General features: G+C 49.5%; 1 protein-coding gene across 7 annotated transcripts in view; it reads left to right on the top strand.

Annotated features, from left to right (window-relative positions):
* Positions 1–15641, top strand: part of SRCAP (Snf2 related CREBBP activator protein) — a 31155-nt gene extending 15514 nt beyond the window's left edge. For 4 of the 7 annotated variants that reach the window (XM_045508299.2, XM_010972451.3, XM_074346067.1 and 1 more), the window contains exons 19-34: positions 32–201; positions 589–854; positions 1063–1350; positions 1875–2039; positions 2319–2504; positions 2721–2987; positions 3334–4841; positions 7714–7979; positions 8116–8318; positions 9954–10123; positions 10274–10470; positions 10567–10681; positions 10887–11006; positions 12000–12194; positions 12340–12423; positions 12531–15641. In XM_045508299.2, the coding sequence (XP_045364255.2) occupies positions 32–201; positions 589–854; positions 1063–1350; positions 1875–2039; positions 2319–2504; positions 2721–2987; positions 3334–4841; positions 7714–7979; positions 8116–8318; positions 9954–10123; positions 10274–10470; positions 10567–10681; positions 10887–11006; positions 12000–12194; positions 12340–12423; positions 12531–15230 (6900 nt within the window). In that variant the 3' untranslated portion in view covers positions 15231–15641. The remainder of the gene's footprint in view (positions 1–31; positions 202–588; positions 855–1062; positions 1351–1874; positions 2040–2318; positions 2505–2720; positions 2988–3333; positions 4842–7713; positions 7980–8115; positions 8319–9953; positions 10124–10273; positions 10471–10566; positions 10682–10886; positions 11007–11999; positions 12195–12339; positions 12424–12530) is intronic. The other 3 variants (XM_045508302.2, XM_045508300.2, XM_045508301.2) reach the window with 3 other exon arrangements.
* The last annotated feature ends 5 nt before the right edge of the window (positions 15642–15646 follow it).

Here is a 15646-nt window from a genome sequence, read left to right as displayed (position 1 = left end):
CACCATGCTTTTGTGTTCCTTCTTACGTCAGAGGATAGACATGGGTCGGTTTGATCTCATTGGCCTGGAGGGTCGTGTCTCTAGATACGAGGCTGACACATTTCTACCCCAGCACCGCATTTCCCGCCGGGTTCTACTAGAGGTGGCTACTGCTCCTGATCCCCCACCCCGGCCCAAGCCAGTCAAGATGAAGGTCAACAGGTACCAGGGCTGAAGAATAGGGGGTGGGTTCCTAGAAAAAGTGGCTGCAGCTGGCTGGGGAGAATTGGGGTGGAAAGGAAGAAGATGGAGGCTATGCTTGAGTTGTTTATATGGGATGGATACAAAATATTTGGAGGGACTGGGAAGACAGTAACTAGAAGATGGTCCTGGGAGAGGCCCACAGTTGTATTACTGATTTTTTTTCCCCTCCTTCCTCTGCTTGGTGCTTTTCGGTTATTTCGGATTTCTTTCCCTCTTTATCCTTTGGGTCTTCCCTTTCCCTCCTTTGCTTTAATAATCTCTGTTTTTCTACCTCATCTTCCTTATTTTTTCTTTTCCTACTCCTTAATCTTTCTCCCTACCCATCCCCTTGTTTTTTCCTCATAGGATGTTGCAGCCAGTGCCCAAGCAAGAAGGCCGGACAGTGGTGGTGGTGAACAGTCCACGGACCCCCCTGGGCCCTGTCCCAGTCCGACCCCCTCCAGGCCCTGAGCTCTCAGTCCAGCCCACCCCTGGCCCAACCCCCCCAGTGCTGCCAGCACCACTGATGGTGTCGGCCGCGCCTGCCGGGCCCCCACTTATTCCAGCATCCCGGCCTCCTGGCCCTGTTCTTTTGCCCCCACTGCAGCCAAACAGTGGGCCTCTCCCCCAGGGTGAGTTGCAAGGGAGCCAGGATGCTGGGGGGTACTTTAGGCCGGTTGCTTGGATTGGGGGAGAAGTAATGAAATTAGTGTTTGAGGAGCTGGGGTGGAGACGGGTGCGATCTTTGATGGGCTAGAAGGGATTAAGTATGGAGGCTTTCTGAGCAGGCTAAGGCTTTAGTCAGGGTTTATGTGACCGGTGCTTGCTTTGTATTTACAGTGTTGCCATCCCCTCTGGGGGTCCTGAGTGGGACCTCACGGCCTCCCACACCAACCCTGTCCTTGAAGCCGGCCCCACCTGCCCCTGTTCGCTTGAGCCCTGCCCCACCCCCAGGCTCCTCCAGCCTGTTGAAGCCCCTGACAGTGCCACCAGGCTATGCCTTCCCTTCCGCTGCCGCCACCACCACGTCTACCACCGCAGCTATTGCTCCCACCACGGCAGTACCAGCACCTACTCCTGCACCACAGCGCCTCATCCTGTCTCCCGATATGCAAGCTCGCCTGCCCTGTAAGTTCCCAGGGCTCTGTGAGGGTGAAAGACTTGAGGGAGGAAAGGCTTATATGCCATGGAGCTGTAGAAGAGCTTGGGACCATGAGATAATTGAATTCTAGGTAGCTAGCTTATTATTAGGTATTTTGTCAGACTTTGGTAACTCATAATCAGGTAAGAGCCCTCAAGTAGTTCACAGTCTGTAGTGGGGGAGATGACACATAGATGAGTAAATAGTTGTATGCCTAGCAGTAGAAAATTGGGAGTAAGAGGCAGTGTAGAGGAGGGGATTGGTGATTAGCTCGCTATGGTGGCAAGCTATTAGAGGATGTAAAGAAGATTGCAAAGCAAACAAGTGGGATCGGAAGGAGTAGCATGTCAAAAGCTCAAAGGCTGTATGTAGATGGAGGCTGAGCTTGTTAGAACTTAGTAAATTGAGGGGAAGAGTTAGAGAAGCTGGAGTCTTGTGCCTCTTGTAGGTCTGTGAAGTGACGTTAAGCTGAGTGATTCTCATGTACATTAAGCCCCTTCTTTATTCATAGCAGGCGAAGTGGTCAGCATCGGGCAGTTGGCCTCACTGGCACAACGTCCAGTGGCTAGTGCAGGGGGAAGCAAACCTCTCACCTTCCAAATCCAGGGCAACAAGCTGACTTTGACTGGTGCCCAGGTGCGCCAGCTTGCTGTGGGGCAACCCCGCCCGCTGCAAAGTAGGTAAAACCCATCCCCTGTCCTGCCTATTTCCTCCTCTTCCTTGTGCCTTTGTTTTTGTGGCTCTCTTCAGATGTCAGCCTTTATGTTTCTTTCCCTAGCTTTTGGTGGGTGAGTCCAAGGGGAATGGTTGGTGGGGCGTCTTTTGATCAATATAGGGATGAGACCATTTTAGAGAAGCTATTCCCTCTGTTCTTCCTCTCTTCTCTTGCCCTTGCCTCTGCCCTCCTCCGGCTGATAGCTGCTTCTCTCTCTCTTTCTCTCTTCCCTTAACCCAGGGAATGTGGTGCACCTGGTGTCAGCAGGGGGGCAGCACCACCTCATCAGCCAGCCTGCCCATGTGGCCCTCATCCAGGCCGTGGCCCCGACCCCTGGCCCCACCCCTGTTTCTGTGCTGCCTTCTTCGACCCCCAGCACCACCCCTGCCCCCACTGGCCTCAGCCTTCCGCTTGCTGCTAACCAGGGTGAGGCTCCTGGCCTTCCTACTTACTTTGCCCTTGCTGGCCTTGGTCTTTACGGGCATGCCCTGGGCTACTATCTGTCCAGCCTTCCCTCAGTGTTGTTTTCCCTTGCCAGTATCTGATATCTGTCTGCTACCCTCTCCTGCCCCTGGACTTCTTCCATTCTTTGGGTCTCTTGTTTCTTTTCTACCTTCCCCTCAATGTAGCTTCCTCTTGCAGTGCCACCAACCATGGTGAATAATACAGGCGTGGTGAAGATTGTAGTGAGACAGGCCCCTCGGGATGGACTGACTCCAGTTCCTCCATTGGCCCCAGCACCCCGGCCTCCGAGCTCTGGGCTTCCAGCTGTGTTAACTCCACGCCCCACATTAACCCCTGGCCGGCTACCCACACCTACTCTGGGGGCTGCCCGGGCCCCCATACCCACGTCCACTCTGGTGAGGCCCCTTCTCAAGCTTGTCCACAGTCCTTCGCCTGAAGTCAGTGGTGAGTCCAAATGGCTGAGGCCAAAAGTTTTTGCTGGGAATAGGGTGGTCCAGAGGGTTTCTTAATCATAACAGATCCCTTCATCATCAGCATACTGAACGCGTTGCATTGGGTCTCCAAAATGGGCTGCTGAGCCCTTGCCTCACTCCAAGATACATTAGTTGGAACCTTGGAAGGAAAGGAAATGTTAAATTGTCAGATTCTTTGACTATGAGCTCATAGTCTGGGAGTGAAGGTCTTCTGGGGCACGGGTGAAGATTGGGAGTATGGGAAGGGGTGGGGTGGGTAGGGTAATAGAAGGAGCAAGAAAAGAATTCTTGGGCTAACTTATCCTCTCTCTCCACAGCTTCAGCACCCGGAGCTGCTCCTTTGACCATCTCTTCTCCTCTCCCTGTGTCATCCTCACTCCCTGGGCCAGCTTCTTCTCCATTGCCAGTTCTCAACTCCTCTCCCCTTGCTAGTCCTGTGACTTCTACAGTCTCAGTTCCAGTGTCGTCTTCACTCCCCATTTCCGTCTCCACAGCGCTTCCTGCCACAGCCTCAGCTCCACTCACCATCCCCATCTCAGCCCCCTTGCCTGTTTCGGCTTCAGGCCCAGCTCTGTTGACCAATGTGACTCCAGCACTGGCACCTGTTGTCTCAGCGGCTCCTGGTCCTCCCTCTTTGGCACCAGTTGGGGCTTCCCCATCAGCGTCAGCCTTAACTCTAGGTTTGGCCACAACTCCATCCTTGTCCCCGTCTCAGGCACCTGGTCACCCTCTGTTATTGGCTCCAGCCTCTTCACATGTTTCAGGGTTGAACTCAGCCATGGCCCCAGCATGTTCACCCGTCCTGGTGCCAGCTTCTGCTCTGGCCAGTCCTTTTCCGGCAACACCAAATCCAGCTCCAGCTCAGGCTTCCCTTCTGGCTCCAGCACCTACTGCATCTCAGGCTTTAGCCACCTCTCTGGCTCCCATGGTGGCTCCACAGACAGCAATCCTGGCTCCTTCTCCAGCTCCTTCTCTGGCTCCTCTTCCAGTCCTGGCTCCATCACCAGGTCCTACTCCTGTCCTGGCTCCATCACAGACTTCGGTTCCAGTTCTGGCTTCATCATCTACTCCAGGAACTTCTTTAGCCTCAACTTCTTCACTGTTGCCAGCCCCAAGTCCTGCATTGGCTCCATCATCAGCTCAGACTATGGTACCAGTCTCGGTTCCGTCACCTCTCCCGAGTCCGTCTTCTGCGCAGACACTGGCTTTACCCCCAGCTTTAGCATCCACACTTGGTGGCTCATCTCCATCTCAGACACTCTCTTTGGGAACTGGGAACCCCCAAGGGCCCTTTCCAGCTCAGACATTGTCATTGACTCCAGCATCATCCCTAGTACCAGCTCCAGCCCAGACACTGTCTTTGGCACCAGGACCACCACTGGGTTCATCTCAGACGCTGTCTCTGGCTCCAGCACCCCCTCTGGCTCCAGTTTCTCCAATGGGCCCGGCCCCAGCTCACACGCTGACTTTGGCTCCAGTATCATCATCTGCTTCACTCCTGGCCCCAGCTTCAGTGCAAACATTGACCTTGAGCCCGGCCCCAGTTCCAGTGCCCACCTTGGGCTCAGCTGCAGCTCAGACTCTGGCACTGGCCCCAGTCTCAACACAGGCCCCAGCTTCCCAGGCATCCTCCCTTGTGGTTTCAACATCTGGTGCCGCTCCTTTGCCTGTCACCATGGTATCCCGGCTGCCTGTTGCCAAGGATGAACCTGAGACACTGACATTACGCTCTGGTCCCCCCAGCCCTCCCTCCACTGCTACCTCGTTCAGTGGTCCCCGACCTCGACGCCAGCCCCCACCACCACCTCGTTCCCCTTTCTATCTGGTAAGTTTTACTCCCTCAAAGGAGAGGAAACAAGAAGTTGAGTTTCTTTGGAGTGTTGATAGAGTGGATGGAACAAAGTAATGTCACTTTTATCTTGGTAAATTATGGAGTCTAGTTTTGTGCACCTAATACTTGAATGCCATTGGACAAGACCCTTCTCTTCCCTGGGCCCTTACTCTTACTTACAAAATGGAAATAATCATGTTCTACCTTTCTCAGAGGAGTAAGTGAAGACATAATGTACTTTTAAAACTATTAGTCACCGTTGTGTTCAAGGTTTTCTTGTTACAGTTGGCCTCTTTGGTTCTTGCTTACTCTTTTGAGTTAGTGTCGTCACCTAATTGCCCCATTTTACAGATGAAACTAACCCACTAAATGATGTTACAAAGGTTACACAACTTGGAAGAACACAGATTGCTGACTCCATTGCTTTCTCTTTCCCAAAAGAGACAGTCCTCTGGGACAGGAAGATATTTCTCAGTTGCTGAAACCATCACCATCATCAAGCATTTGAACTTCTAAGTGAGAAGTGACACCACAGAATACAGTTACCTAAAGATCATAAGCCTCTGACTTTGATAGTCATTTCTTGTAGTTTTTTACCTTCATGGTGGATAAGTAGTCAATAAAAAGAATTCTGTTCCCTGTCCTTTCATGAGCTTTCTGGTAGCCATTTTTTTCTGTCATACATAGTTGCCATATATGTTTGGTTAAGTTAAAGTTACAACTCAGAGTAAATAACCCAGGAGGTACTAAGAAGAAAGAGCTTGTGAGTTCCTCCAGGTCCTCTTACCTTTTTCTCACTCTGGTAATAGAGCTGCTGCTTATCTTTTGCTTCAGCCCCAGCTCCCCACCCTCCATCAGTGCCACTGATTCCACTTTTGATCTGGCTTTTTGGAAGTAGAGAGAAGAGAACCTAGTCCCTAGCCCAAGGGTGCAACCCCATGGTCTGTGCTGAATTTTCATTACTCTGCAAGTAGGTAATGGCTTCTTGACACTAATTTTTCTTTTAAACACTTTGAGATATGTGTAAGTCACATACCATACAGTTTACCCACTTAAACTGTACAATTCAATGCCTTTTAGTATATTCATAGAGTTAGGGAACCATGACCACAGTCAACTTTAGGACATTTTCATGGCCCTAGAAAGAAATCCCATACCCATAGCTGTCATCCCTAAACCTTTCCATTCCTCTCAGCTCTAGGTAACCACTAATCTGCTTTTTATCTCTGTAGATTTACCTACTGTGGAGTGATAACATGTAGTCTTTGGTGACTGGCTTCTTCCACTTAGCTTAATATATTTGAGGTTCATCCATGTTATGCTGTAACTAATATATATGTATTGGTGCTTTATTTCTTTTTATTGTTGAATAATACTCCATTGTATGCATATACCACTTTTTATATATTCACCCGTTGATTGGGCGACATTTGGATTGTTTTTATTTTTTGAATGTTATAAATAATGCTGCTATGAACATTTATGTATAAGATTCTGTGTCTTTCATATGTTTGCAGTTATATTAGATATAAACTTAGGAGTAAAATTGCTGGGTTACAGTAACTGTATTTAACCATTTGAGGAACTGCCGAACTGTTTTCCAAAGTAGCTGTACCTTTTGCATCCACAGTAGCAGCTTAAAAGGATTCCAGGTTCTCTACATAGTTGCCAAAACTTGTTATTGTCTTTTTGATTATAGCCATCCTGATGGGTGTAAAGTGGTATCTTGTGGTTTTGATTTGCATTTTGCTGATGGCTAATGATGTTGAGCATCTTTTCAGTGGTTGTTGGCCATTTGTGTATCTTTGAAGAAATATCTGTTCAGATCCTTTGCCCTTTTTAATTGGGTTATTTTATTTTATTCCTTTAGATACTCTGGATACAAGTCCTAGTTCAGATATATGATTTGCAAATATTTTCTCTTTTGCTACTACTTTTGAGAGCTGGCCTTAATGATTATTCCCTCTGCTGGGATGTTTTCTTTCCTCACTTAGATTACCAGGAGCCAAGAGGTCAAGCTTAAGGTGGCAGTCAAGAAGGGAGACTTGGGACACTGCTTTATTTCAGGACCAACTTCTGGGGTCCCGTCTCCATTATTTGTTCATTCTAATAACATATTATTGAGAACCTACTTTTTGCTGTTAGATACTGAGCTAGATATGGGGTGATTACAGTGAGCAAGATCATATATGGTTCATGTTACATGGGGCTTAAGGTAGAAGAGATTAATCAAAGAATCATACAAATGTAAAACTACAAGTGTGGTAAGTGTAACAAGAAGTGGCTTTATAGCCTGTGAAATTGGAATCACAGCTATGGGAAAGGATTGGGTCAAAGTCATACAGATTTCCTGTCAGCGAGGGCACTCCCCTTTTTTCTCTCAGGGTAATGGTATTTAGTTGTCTGGTGAGCTGTTCCCATCTCGCCCCATTCCAGCCTGGCCCTTGGCAGAAACCTGCTGTGGATTTGATTAACCTCTCTGTATCCTGATCGGTAATTTGAGGAGGGATTTTAATTATTGTTTTGGTTCTACTACAGAAAGGTAAACTAACTTGGATATTCTGGAGTTAAGTGTTATGTGGGAAAATTCTCATAAATTATCCATTCTGTAAGCTCTTTGAATATGTACATCTTAATTTTGAATATTTAAGCATCTGCTTTGGCAGATCAGTTTCTTCTTGCAGAGAACTTACCTAATTTAACATCATGAAAGTAATAAGTCTCATTGAGACCTTGGAAAACAAAAAGCATAGTGTATTTTTGTATCTTAGGTTTCCATAGATTGTGTTTAATTTGGGGAGGAACTGCTTGGTTTTCTGTGAGGACGCTGATTACTTTTTCTGTGTTTTTCTCCTCTCTTCCTAAGGACTCTCTGGAGGAAAAGCGGAAGCGGCAGCGGTCTGAACGCCTGGAACGGATTTTCCAACTTAGTGAGGCTCATGGGGCCCTGGCACCTGTGTATGGGACTGAAGTCCTGGATTTCTGTACCCTGCCCCAACCTGTTGCCAGCCCCATCGGCCCTCGTTCTCCTGGCCCCAGCCACCCCACCTTTTGGACTTATACCGAGGCTGCCCGCCAGGCTGTACTGTTTCCCCAGCAACGACTAGACCAGCTGTCAGAAATCATTGAGAGGTTGGCAGGGCTAAGTGCTAATGGGAAGTGGGTCTTGGGGCCTCTGAGTGGATGTAGCATTTAGGACTGATGAAGGTGCTAACTTCTAGGGCCTTTCAGAGTTCCATGTTTTATACTGCTTACCTTCTTTTTACAGGTTCATCTTTGTCATGCCTCCTGTGGAGGCACCTCCCCCTTCCTTGCATGCCTGCCATCCACCTCCTTGGCTGGCTCCACGTCAGGCATCCTTCCAGGAGCAATTGGCCTGTGAGCTCTGGCCCCGGGCTCGTCCTTTGCACCGTATTGTGTGTAACATGCGCACCCAGTTTCCTGACTTGAGGCTCATCCAGTATGATTGTGGTGAGTTCATTGGCTAGTGAGGATCCCCTTGACCATTTTTTTGTCTTAGTATCAAGACTACTATATCAGAGGGATGCTGTACATGAAGTCTCTGGATTTCATGAAACATTAGGCAGTTTTTTAGGTTATGCTTATGGGTAGGCCTTATGATGAGTTTTCTTGGCATTCATGAATTTGACTTTGATGAAAGTTGAAAATGTGTGCTAGCTCATTTATTCAGTGATTATTTTGTGAGCATCTGTTATATTTTGCTATTCATTTGGGACACAATAGCAAATGAGATAGCACAGCATGAAGTTTTCAGATTTACAGGGAAAGGTGTATGGTGGTACAAAACTACAGTAAATAGTAGATTTTGTTTTGGGAAAAGGCAAAGATTCTTGTCTTTTGGTTAGAATCTTACTGGTTAGAATGAATTTGGCCACAAGAAACAAAACTAACCAATAGTGGCTATACCACAAGATCACTTATTGTTTACTTAATGAGAAATGCTGAGAATGGTGGTATATGGCAGGTTAAGTGGATTAGTGGCATCTTCATGGACCCAGGACTTTGCCTGCTATCCTTAGCTTTTATCTTTTTATTCTCATAGTTATTTCTTTATGGTCTTCAGATGCCTGCTGTAACTCCAGGGAGTACACCAGTGTTCAAAGCAGGAAGCGAGGGGTTGAGACAGAACACTCCTAGCAAGTCTTTATTTTTTCTGAGAAAAGAAAACCCTTCAGTTGACTGATTCAAAACTCCTTGGCTCAAATTGGGCTTTATGCCCATCCTTAGAACAATCACTGAAAGGGTAATGGCAAAGAGGAACTGTGGTTTATTTAGTCCAATAATGATTCATCACCTAGGGTTGGTTTGGGGTATGTCTTCCCTGGGAAAAAGAGATCTCTGCCAGGTGTCTACAATGTTAATCAGGTTCTGTTAACCAAGAATGGCTGTTGGACAGTAGTGATTAGTTTCTGCCACAAACCTGCACAGATATTTCTATTGTAACATGTTTAGAGATTGCTTATATGTTAGAATATAAAAAAGTCAGCAGGATTTTTACTAGTATGTGCTCAATAAATAATTCAGTCAAAAATAATTCTGTAACATTTGAAACCATTCGGAATAGATGAATTGAAAGTTTTTGTTAAAAGTGTTGAAACTGACTTACTCAGAAATGTTATAGAAGTTATTTCTATGTTTAATGGGAGGTTAGACTAGCTAATCTCATGAGATCCTGCCTATATGGTTCTGATCTCAGTGACCTTCAGTCTCTGTCTATAAGTCATGACATTGTTGGATTTGTTGGTATCTATCTTATAAATCTGTTCTGTGTTTCAGCTGGTATAACTCAGTGTAGTACTTAAAGATCTCTTGCTTATACACCATTGAGGATTTCTCTTTTTCCCCTGGAGGGTCTGTGTTACTCTACTCCAAGCTAGACTGAAAGAAGTCAGAGCCAAGACAGGAGTAGACTGAAGAGGGGAACCCTTAAGGGAAGAAAATATATAAAAAATATTTTTGATCCCCTGGGTAAATTGAAATCCTAGCCTAAAAGCTTTATCTTTCAGCTATACAGCCTTCCAGTGCTGAATGTTCTCCCCATTCCAGCTTACAGCTAGTTCCCTGTACCCCTTCATATCTCTTCAGGAAAATTGCAAACATTGGCAGTGCTGTTGCGACAGCTCAAGGCGGAGGGCCACCGGGTGCTCATATTCACCCAGATGACCCGAATGCTAGATGTCTTGGAGCAGTTTCTCACCTACCATGGCCACCTCTACTTGCGTCTGGATGGGTCTACTAGAGTTGAACAGAGACAGGTAACCCAGGCATCTGCGGCCCTTAGAGGCTCACTTCGGGTTCTGTCTCCTTTTTCTAGGGCTCAGAGTCCCAGGAGGGGCCCCACTAAGCCTTGATCTATTTTTGGGGATATGTCTCCCAATACTATCTTTTTTTCCCTTTTCCTCTAGGCCTTGATGGAACGATTCAATGCAGACAAACGCATATTCTGCTTCATCCTTTCAACTCGAAGTGGGGGTGTGGGCGTGAACCTGACGGGGGCAGACACTGTTGTTTTTTATGACAGCGACTGGAATCCTACCATGGATGCTCAGGCCCAGGATCGCTGTCACCGAATTGGCCAGACTCGAGATGTCCACATATATAGGTATTGCCTAGTCTCCCCTCACCTTGCTTTCCTTTTGCTGATAGGATTTTTATTGATGTATTTGGCTGTTTACATGTGGCCTTCATCACCCTCTAGGCTTATCAGTGAACGGACAGTGGAGGAGAACATCCTAAAAAAGGCAAATCAGAAGAGAATGTTGGGAGACATGGCTATTGAGGGAGGCAACTTCACCACAGCCTATTTTAAACAGGTACTAAGGTCTTCCACCCTATGCAGGAGAGAACTGCATCTGTAGGAGATACTACTGCTTATTAAAAAGGATGCTTTGACCTCCACAGACTTGCCTCTTCAGCCACTGGTATTTCTGGTACTTCTAAGAGCTATCAGCCTTAGAGCAGTAGACATGGGATCAGCATTCCATTGGCTCTGACACTTTTCTTGTGTTCTTTCCAAAGCAGACCATCCGAGAGCTGTTTGATATGCCTCTGGAGGAGCCATCTGGCTCATCTGTACCCTCTGCCCCTGAAGATGAAGAAGAGACTGTGGCCAGCAAGCAGACCCAGATCCTAGAGCAGGTGAAAAAACAAGTGGGCAGTCCCTAGAGTAGAGCTAATGGTTGTCTGATGAGCTTGTCCCAGGGGAAAGAACTCTTTCTGCTGATTCTGAGATTATAGTTGGCCTTTGATAGTTGTGAGGAGATTGCTTATTGGTTCACATGATTTCATAGGTAGAAAACAGACAGGATTTGGAGTCCTCAGTTCCAGGTTTGAGTTCCAACAGTGCTTTTTAATAATTGTATTTGTTAAGCCAAGTCCATTTAACCTTTTGAGCTTTGCTTTTCACTTTTCTGAAGTACTATATGAGAAGGAAGGAAGTGAGGATTAAATGGCGTAGTGAATGTAAGAAGTGCTTCGTATATGGTGTAAAACTCATTTTCCAACACTGATGCATACTAGAATCATTTGGAAGGCTTTGAAAAAGGTTGATTCCCGAGCCCCATCTCAAAATCTACTAAATCATTTTTGAGAAATGAGGTCTGGGCATTTGTATTTTTTCAGAAGTAGAGGTTTAGGAACTACAGGTGTGGATTATCATGGAGAAGCTTTTTCCTACTAAGTGCCTTTCTCTCATTGCTGAGCATGCTCCAGGCTATTTCCCTCAGTGACTTTGGTTTGAGCTCCCTAGATATTCATCTCAGAGGAATAATCAGATGTGGTTAGTCTGTTGTCTTGAAACACTCAGTGCAAAAAAGAATTGTGAATTTTTTTCGTGCTCAGGACTTTCTGGGACTGCTTTTTAAAGAGTTCTAAGGCTGACTTGAATGGAAAAGAAGTGGAAATAGAGGTCTCTGAAATAGTTGTTTTTGTCTCTGGTGGAACTCCTGGTTGAACCTATTCCATTTTATGGGGACCACTGCATTGCTTTGGTAATTTGGGGGGCTTAGAAGAGAGTTGAGTTCTGATGTAAACCTGGTTTGGTGTAAACTTGGCCTCAAACATTTACCAGAATCAAATCACAGGATATGAAGTTCTTTAATTCACATGTTTTCTTTCCCCATACCCTCATAGGCATTGTGCCGGGCTGAGGATGAAGAGGATATCCGTGCGGCCACCCAGGCCAAGGCTGAACAGGTGGCTGAGCTTGCAGAATTCAATGAGAATGATGGGTTTCCTGCTGGTGAGGGAGAGGAGGCTGGTCGACCTGGGGCTGAAGATGAGGAGATGTCCCGGGCTGAACAGGAAATTGCTGCCCTTGTGGAACAGGTCAGTGTTGGCTCCACTAGATCTCAGCCTCACCCTCATTCCTCTGGACTCTGTGACCCTTCTGTCTTCCCTGGTGAAAATAATCAAGGATGATGGGCGCTGGGCACCAGGTCCCTATGTTCATCACCACTGCTCTTCCCCATAGCTGACCCCCATTGAACGCTATGCCATGAAATTCCTGGAAGCCTCACTGGAGGAGGTGAGCCGAGAGGAGCTCAAGCAGGCAGAAGTGAGTATTTCGCGGGAGTGGGGATAGAAGTGAAAAGTGGCTGCTTTCCACCACTCCCCGCCCTGCTTGCCTCCCTCTGACCACTCCTTGGGCTCTGTTGTTGGTAGGAGCAAGTGGAAGCTGCCCGCAAGGACCTGGACCAAGCCAAGGAGGAGGTGTTCCGCCTACCCCAAGAGGAGGAGGAGGGGCCAGGGGCTGGGGATGAGGTTTCCTGTGGGACTGGTGGAGGCAGCCACCGGCGCAGTAAGAAGGCCAAGGCCCCTGAAAGGCCAGGGACTCGCGTCAGTGAGCGTCTTCGTGGAGCCCGGGCTGAGACTCAAGGGGCAAACCACACTCCTGTCACATCCACCCATCATACCCGCAGCACCTCCACACCCACCCGCTACAGCCCTGCCAGGGAGCGAGTTTCCCGGCCAGCACCTAGGCCTCGACCCACTCCAGCTCCAGCTCCTGCTGCAATTCCTGCCCCAATCCCTGTCCCAGTTTCTGCCCCGATCCCCACTTCAGCCCCAAATCCAGTAACCATGCTTCCTGTCCATATCTTGCCTTCTCCCCCTCTTCCACCTGCACAGATTCCACCCTCTTGTTCTTCTGCCTGTACCCCTCCTGCTGCTTGTACCCCTCCACCAGCTCATACTCCACCTCCAGCCCAAACTTCTCTCTTAACTCCTTCCTCCCCTCTCCTGCTTGGTCTACCTTCTGTGCCCATTTCCCCACCAGTCACCAACCTCCCCTTGGGCTTGGGGCCTGAGGCAGAACTATGTGCACAAGCAGTGGCATCTACTGAGTCCCTGGAGCTGGCTGATAAGGCCAGCTCCGAGACTTCCCCAGTTACTCTTGTGCCCCCTAAGGATCTGTTACCAGTTGCTGTTGAGATCCTGCCTATGTCAGAGAAGAACCTTTCTCTCACCTCTTCTGCACCTAGCCCAACCCTGGCGGCTGGCAGCGTCCCCAACGGTCAAGAGCAGGAAGTGCCCGAGCCTGCAGAGGCGACCATTCTCTCAGTGCTGCCTGATGGTGAGGAGGTGCCCGCGTGTCTGAGTGAGAGCCATAGGCTGGAGCTCCCACCTTCAGCAGCATCTGATGAGCTACTTCAGGAGCCACTGGAGGCTGACAAGAACTCAGAAGAGCTGGTGGAGGCCCAGACCCCAACCTGTACCCCAGAGAAACCACAGGAACTTATTTCAGCTGAACAAGCTGAGGTCACAGCCCCATCAACCTCATCCTCAGCCACCTCCACACCTGAGGGTCCTTCGCCTGCCCGGCCCCCTCGGCGTCGTACCAGTGCCGATGTAGAAATTAGGGGTCAGGGGGCTGGTAGGCCAGGGCAGTCTCCAGGTCCCAAAGTGCTTCGCAAGCTGCCAGGACGGCTAGTGACTGTGGTAGAGGAAAAGGAACTGGTGCGGCGACGACGACAGCAGCGGGGAACTGCCAGCACCCTAGTGCCTGGAGTCTCTGAGACTGGTGCCAGCCCAGGAAGTCCGTCTGCCCGCAGCATGTCGGGGCCAGAATCCTCACCTCCCACCAGTGGTCCCTGTGAAGCTGCTCCCCCATCCACACTGCCCACCCCAACCCAGCAGCCCTTCATAGCTCGCCGTCGCATTGAGCTGGGGGTGACTGGTGGGGGCAGCCCAGAAAATGGAGAAGGGGCACTACTTGCCATCACCCCTCCTGCTGTGAAACGTCGGAGGGGGAGGCCCCCCAAGAAGAACAGGTCTCCAGCAGATGCTGGGCGAGGGGTGGATGAGGCACCTTCATCCACTTCTAAGGGAAAAACCAATGGGACTGACCCAGTCCCTGGGGCTGAGACCCTTATTGTTGCGGAGCCTGTGCTGGCACCCCAGCTTATTCCTGGGCCCCAGCCTCTTGGACCCCAGCCAATTCATAGACCCGAGCCCATCATCCTATCACCTGTGGAGAAAAGAAGGCGTGGGCGGCCCCCTAAGGCCCGAGATTTGCCCATTCCTGGGACCATTTCCTCTCCAGGGGATGGCAACCTAGAGAGCCGGACACAGCCACTCCCGCTACCACCACCCCTGCCACCACTCCCACCACTCCTAGCCTGTCCCACTGCTACTGTCGCCAACACTGTCACCACTCTCACCATTTCAACATCCCCACCCAAGCGGAAGCGGGGCCGACCTCCCAAGAATCCTCCATCACCTCGGCCCAGCCAGCTCCCTCTCTTGGACCGTGACAGTTCTTCTGGCCTCGAAAGCTATGGATTGGGGAAGCAGCGGCAACCCCAGGGCCAGGGGGAGAGTGAGGGTAGTTCCTCTGATGAGGATGGAAGCCGCCCCCTCACCCGCCTGGCCCGTTTACGGCTTGAAGCAGAGGGAATGCGGGGACGGAAGAGTGAAGGGTCCATGGTGGTGGCTGTAATTCAGGATGACCTGGATTTAGCAGATAGTGGGCCAGGCGGGTTAGAATTGACACCTCCTGTGGTCTCGTTAGCTCCAAAACTGCGCTCCACCCGGCTGCGTCCAGGGTCTCTAGTCCCCCCACTAGAGACTGAGAAGGTGCCTCGCAAACGGGCAGGGGCCTCAGTTGGCGGTGGTCCTGGGCTGGCAAAGCGGAGCCGCCTGCAACCTCCAAGTCCCCTGGGGCCTGAGGGTTCAGTAGAGGAGTCAGAGGCTGAAGCCTCAGGTGAGGAGGAGGAAGGGGACGGGACACCACGCCGCCGGCCTGGCCCCCGCCGGCTTGGTGGGGCCACCAACCAAGGGGACCAGCGCATCTTGCGCAGCAGTGCCCCTCCCCACTTGGCTGGCCCTGCCATTAGTCACAGAGGCCGCAAGGCCAAGACGTGAGTGGGCTGCCCCTCCACCTAGACTTTCCGCCATGGCCCCTCTCCCTCCGCGACCAGGCCTGACTCTGTTAACCACTACTTGAAGTCTTTCGAGAGGGAGAAATTCTCCAGGGAGACAGGGGCCTTCTCCCTTCTTTCCACCAAAGTAGGGGGTAGGCAACCGGTTGTCATGGAAACGGGGCTTTTCACATATCCCCCTTCCCTTCCACCCCACATGGCTGGGCAGTGTTAAGGGTGGCAAGATAGTCTCTGTCCCCACCCCCTTGTACTTGATCCCCCAGCTATCTTTTACAGCCCCCCACCCTTAGGGGAAGGGGGAGGGGCTTCTCTCTACAATGAGTTTTCTTTTTCTTTTTTTTTCTTTTTTTTTTTTTAAGAAGAAAAAATAATAAACTTAGTTTCTGTATGAGCATCCGC

The sequence above is a fragment of the Camelus bactrianus genome, chromosome 18 (genome assembly GCF_048773025.1).
Source record: "Camelus bactrianus isolate YW-2024 breed Bactrian camel chromosome 18, ASM4877302v1, whole genome shotgun sequence".
NCBI lineage: Eukaryota > Metazoa > Chordata > Mammalia > Artiodactyla > Camelidae > Camelus > Camelus bactrianus.
This window is presented reverse-complemented; position numbering and strand designations above follow the sequence as displayed.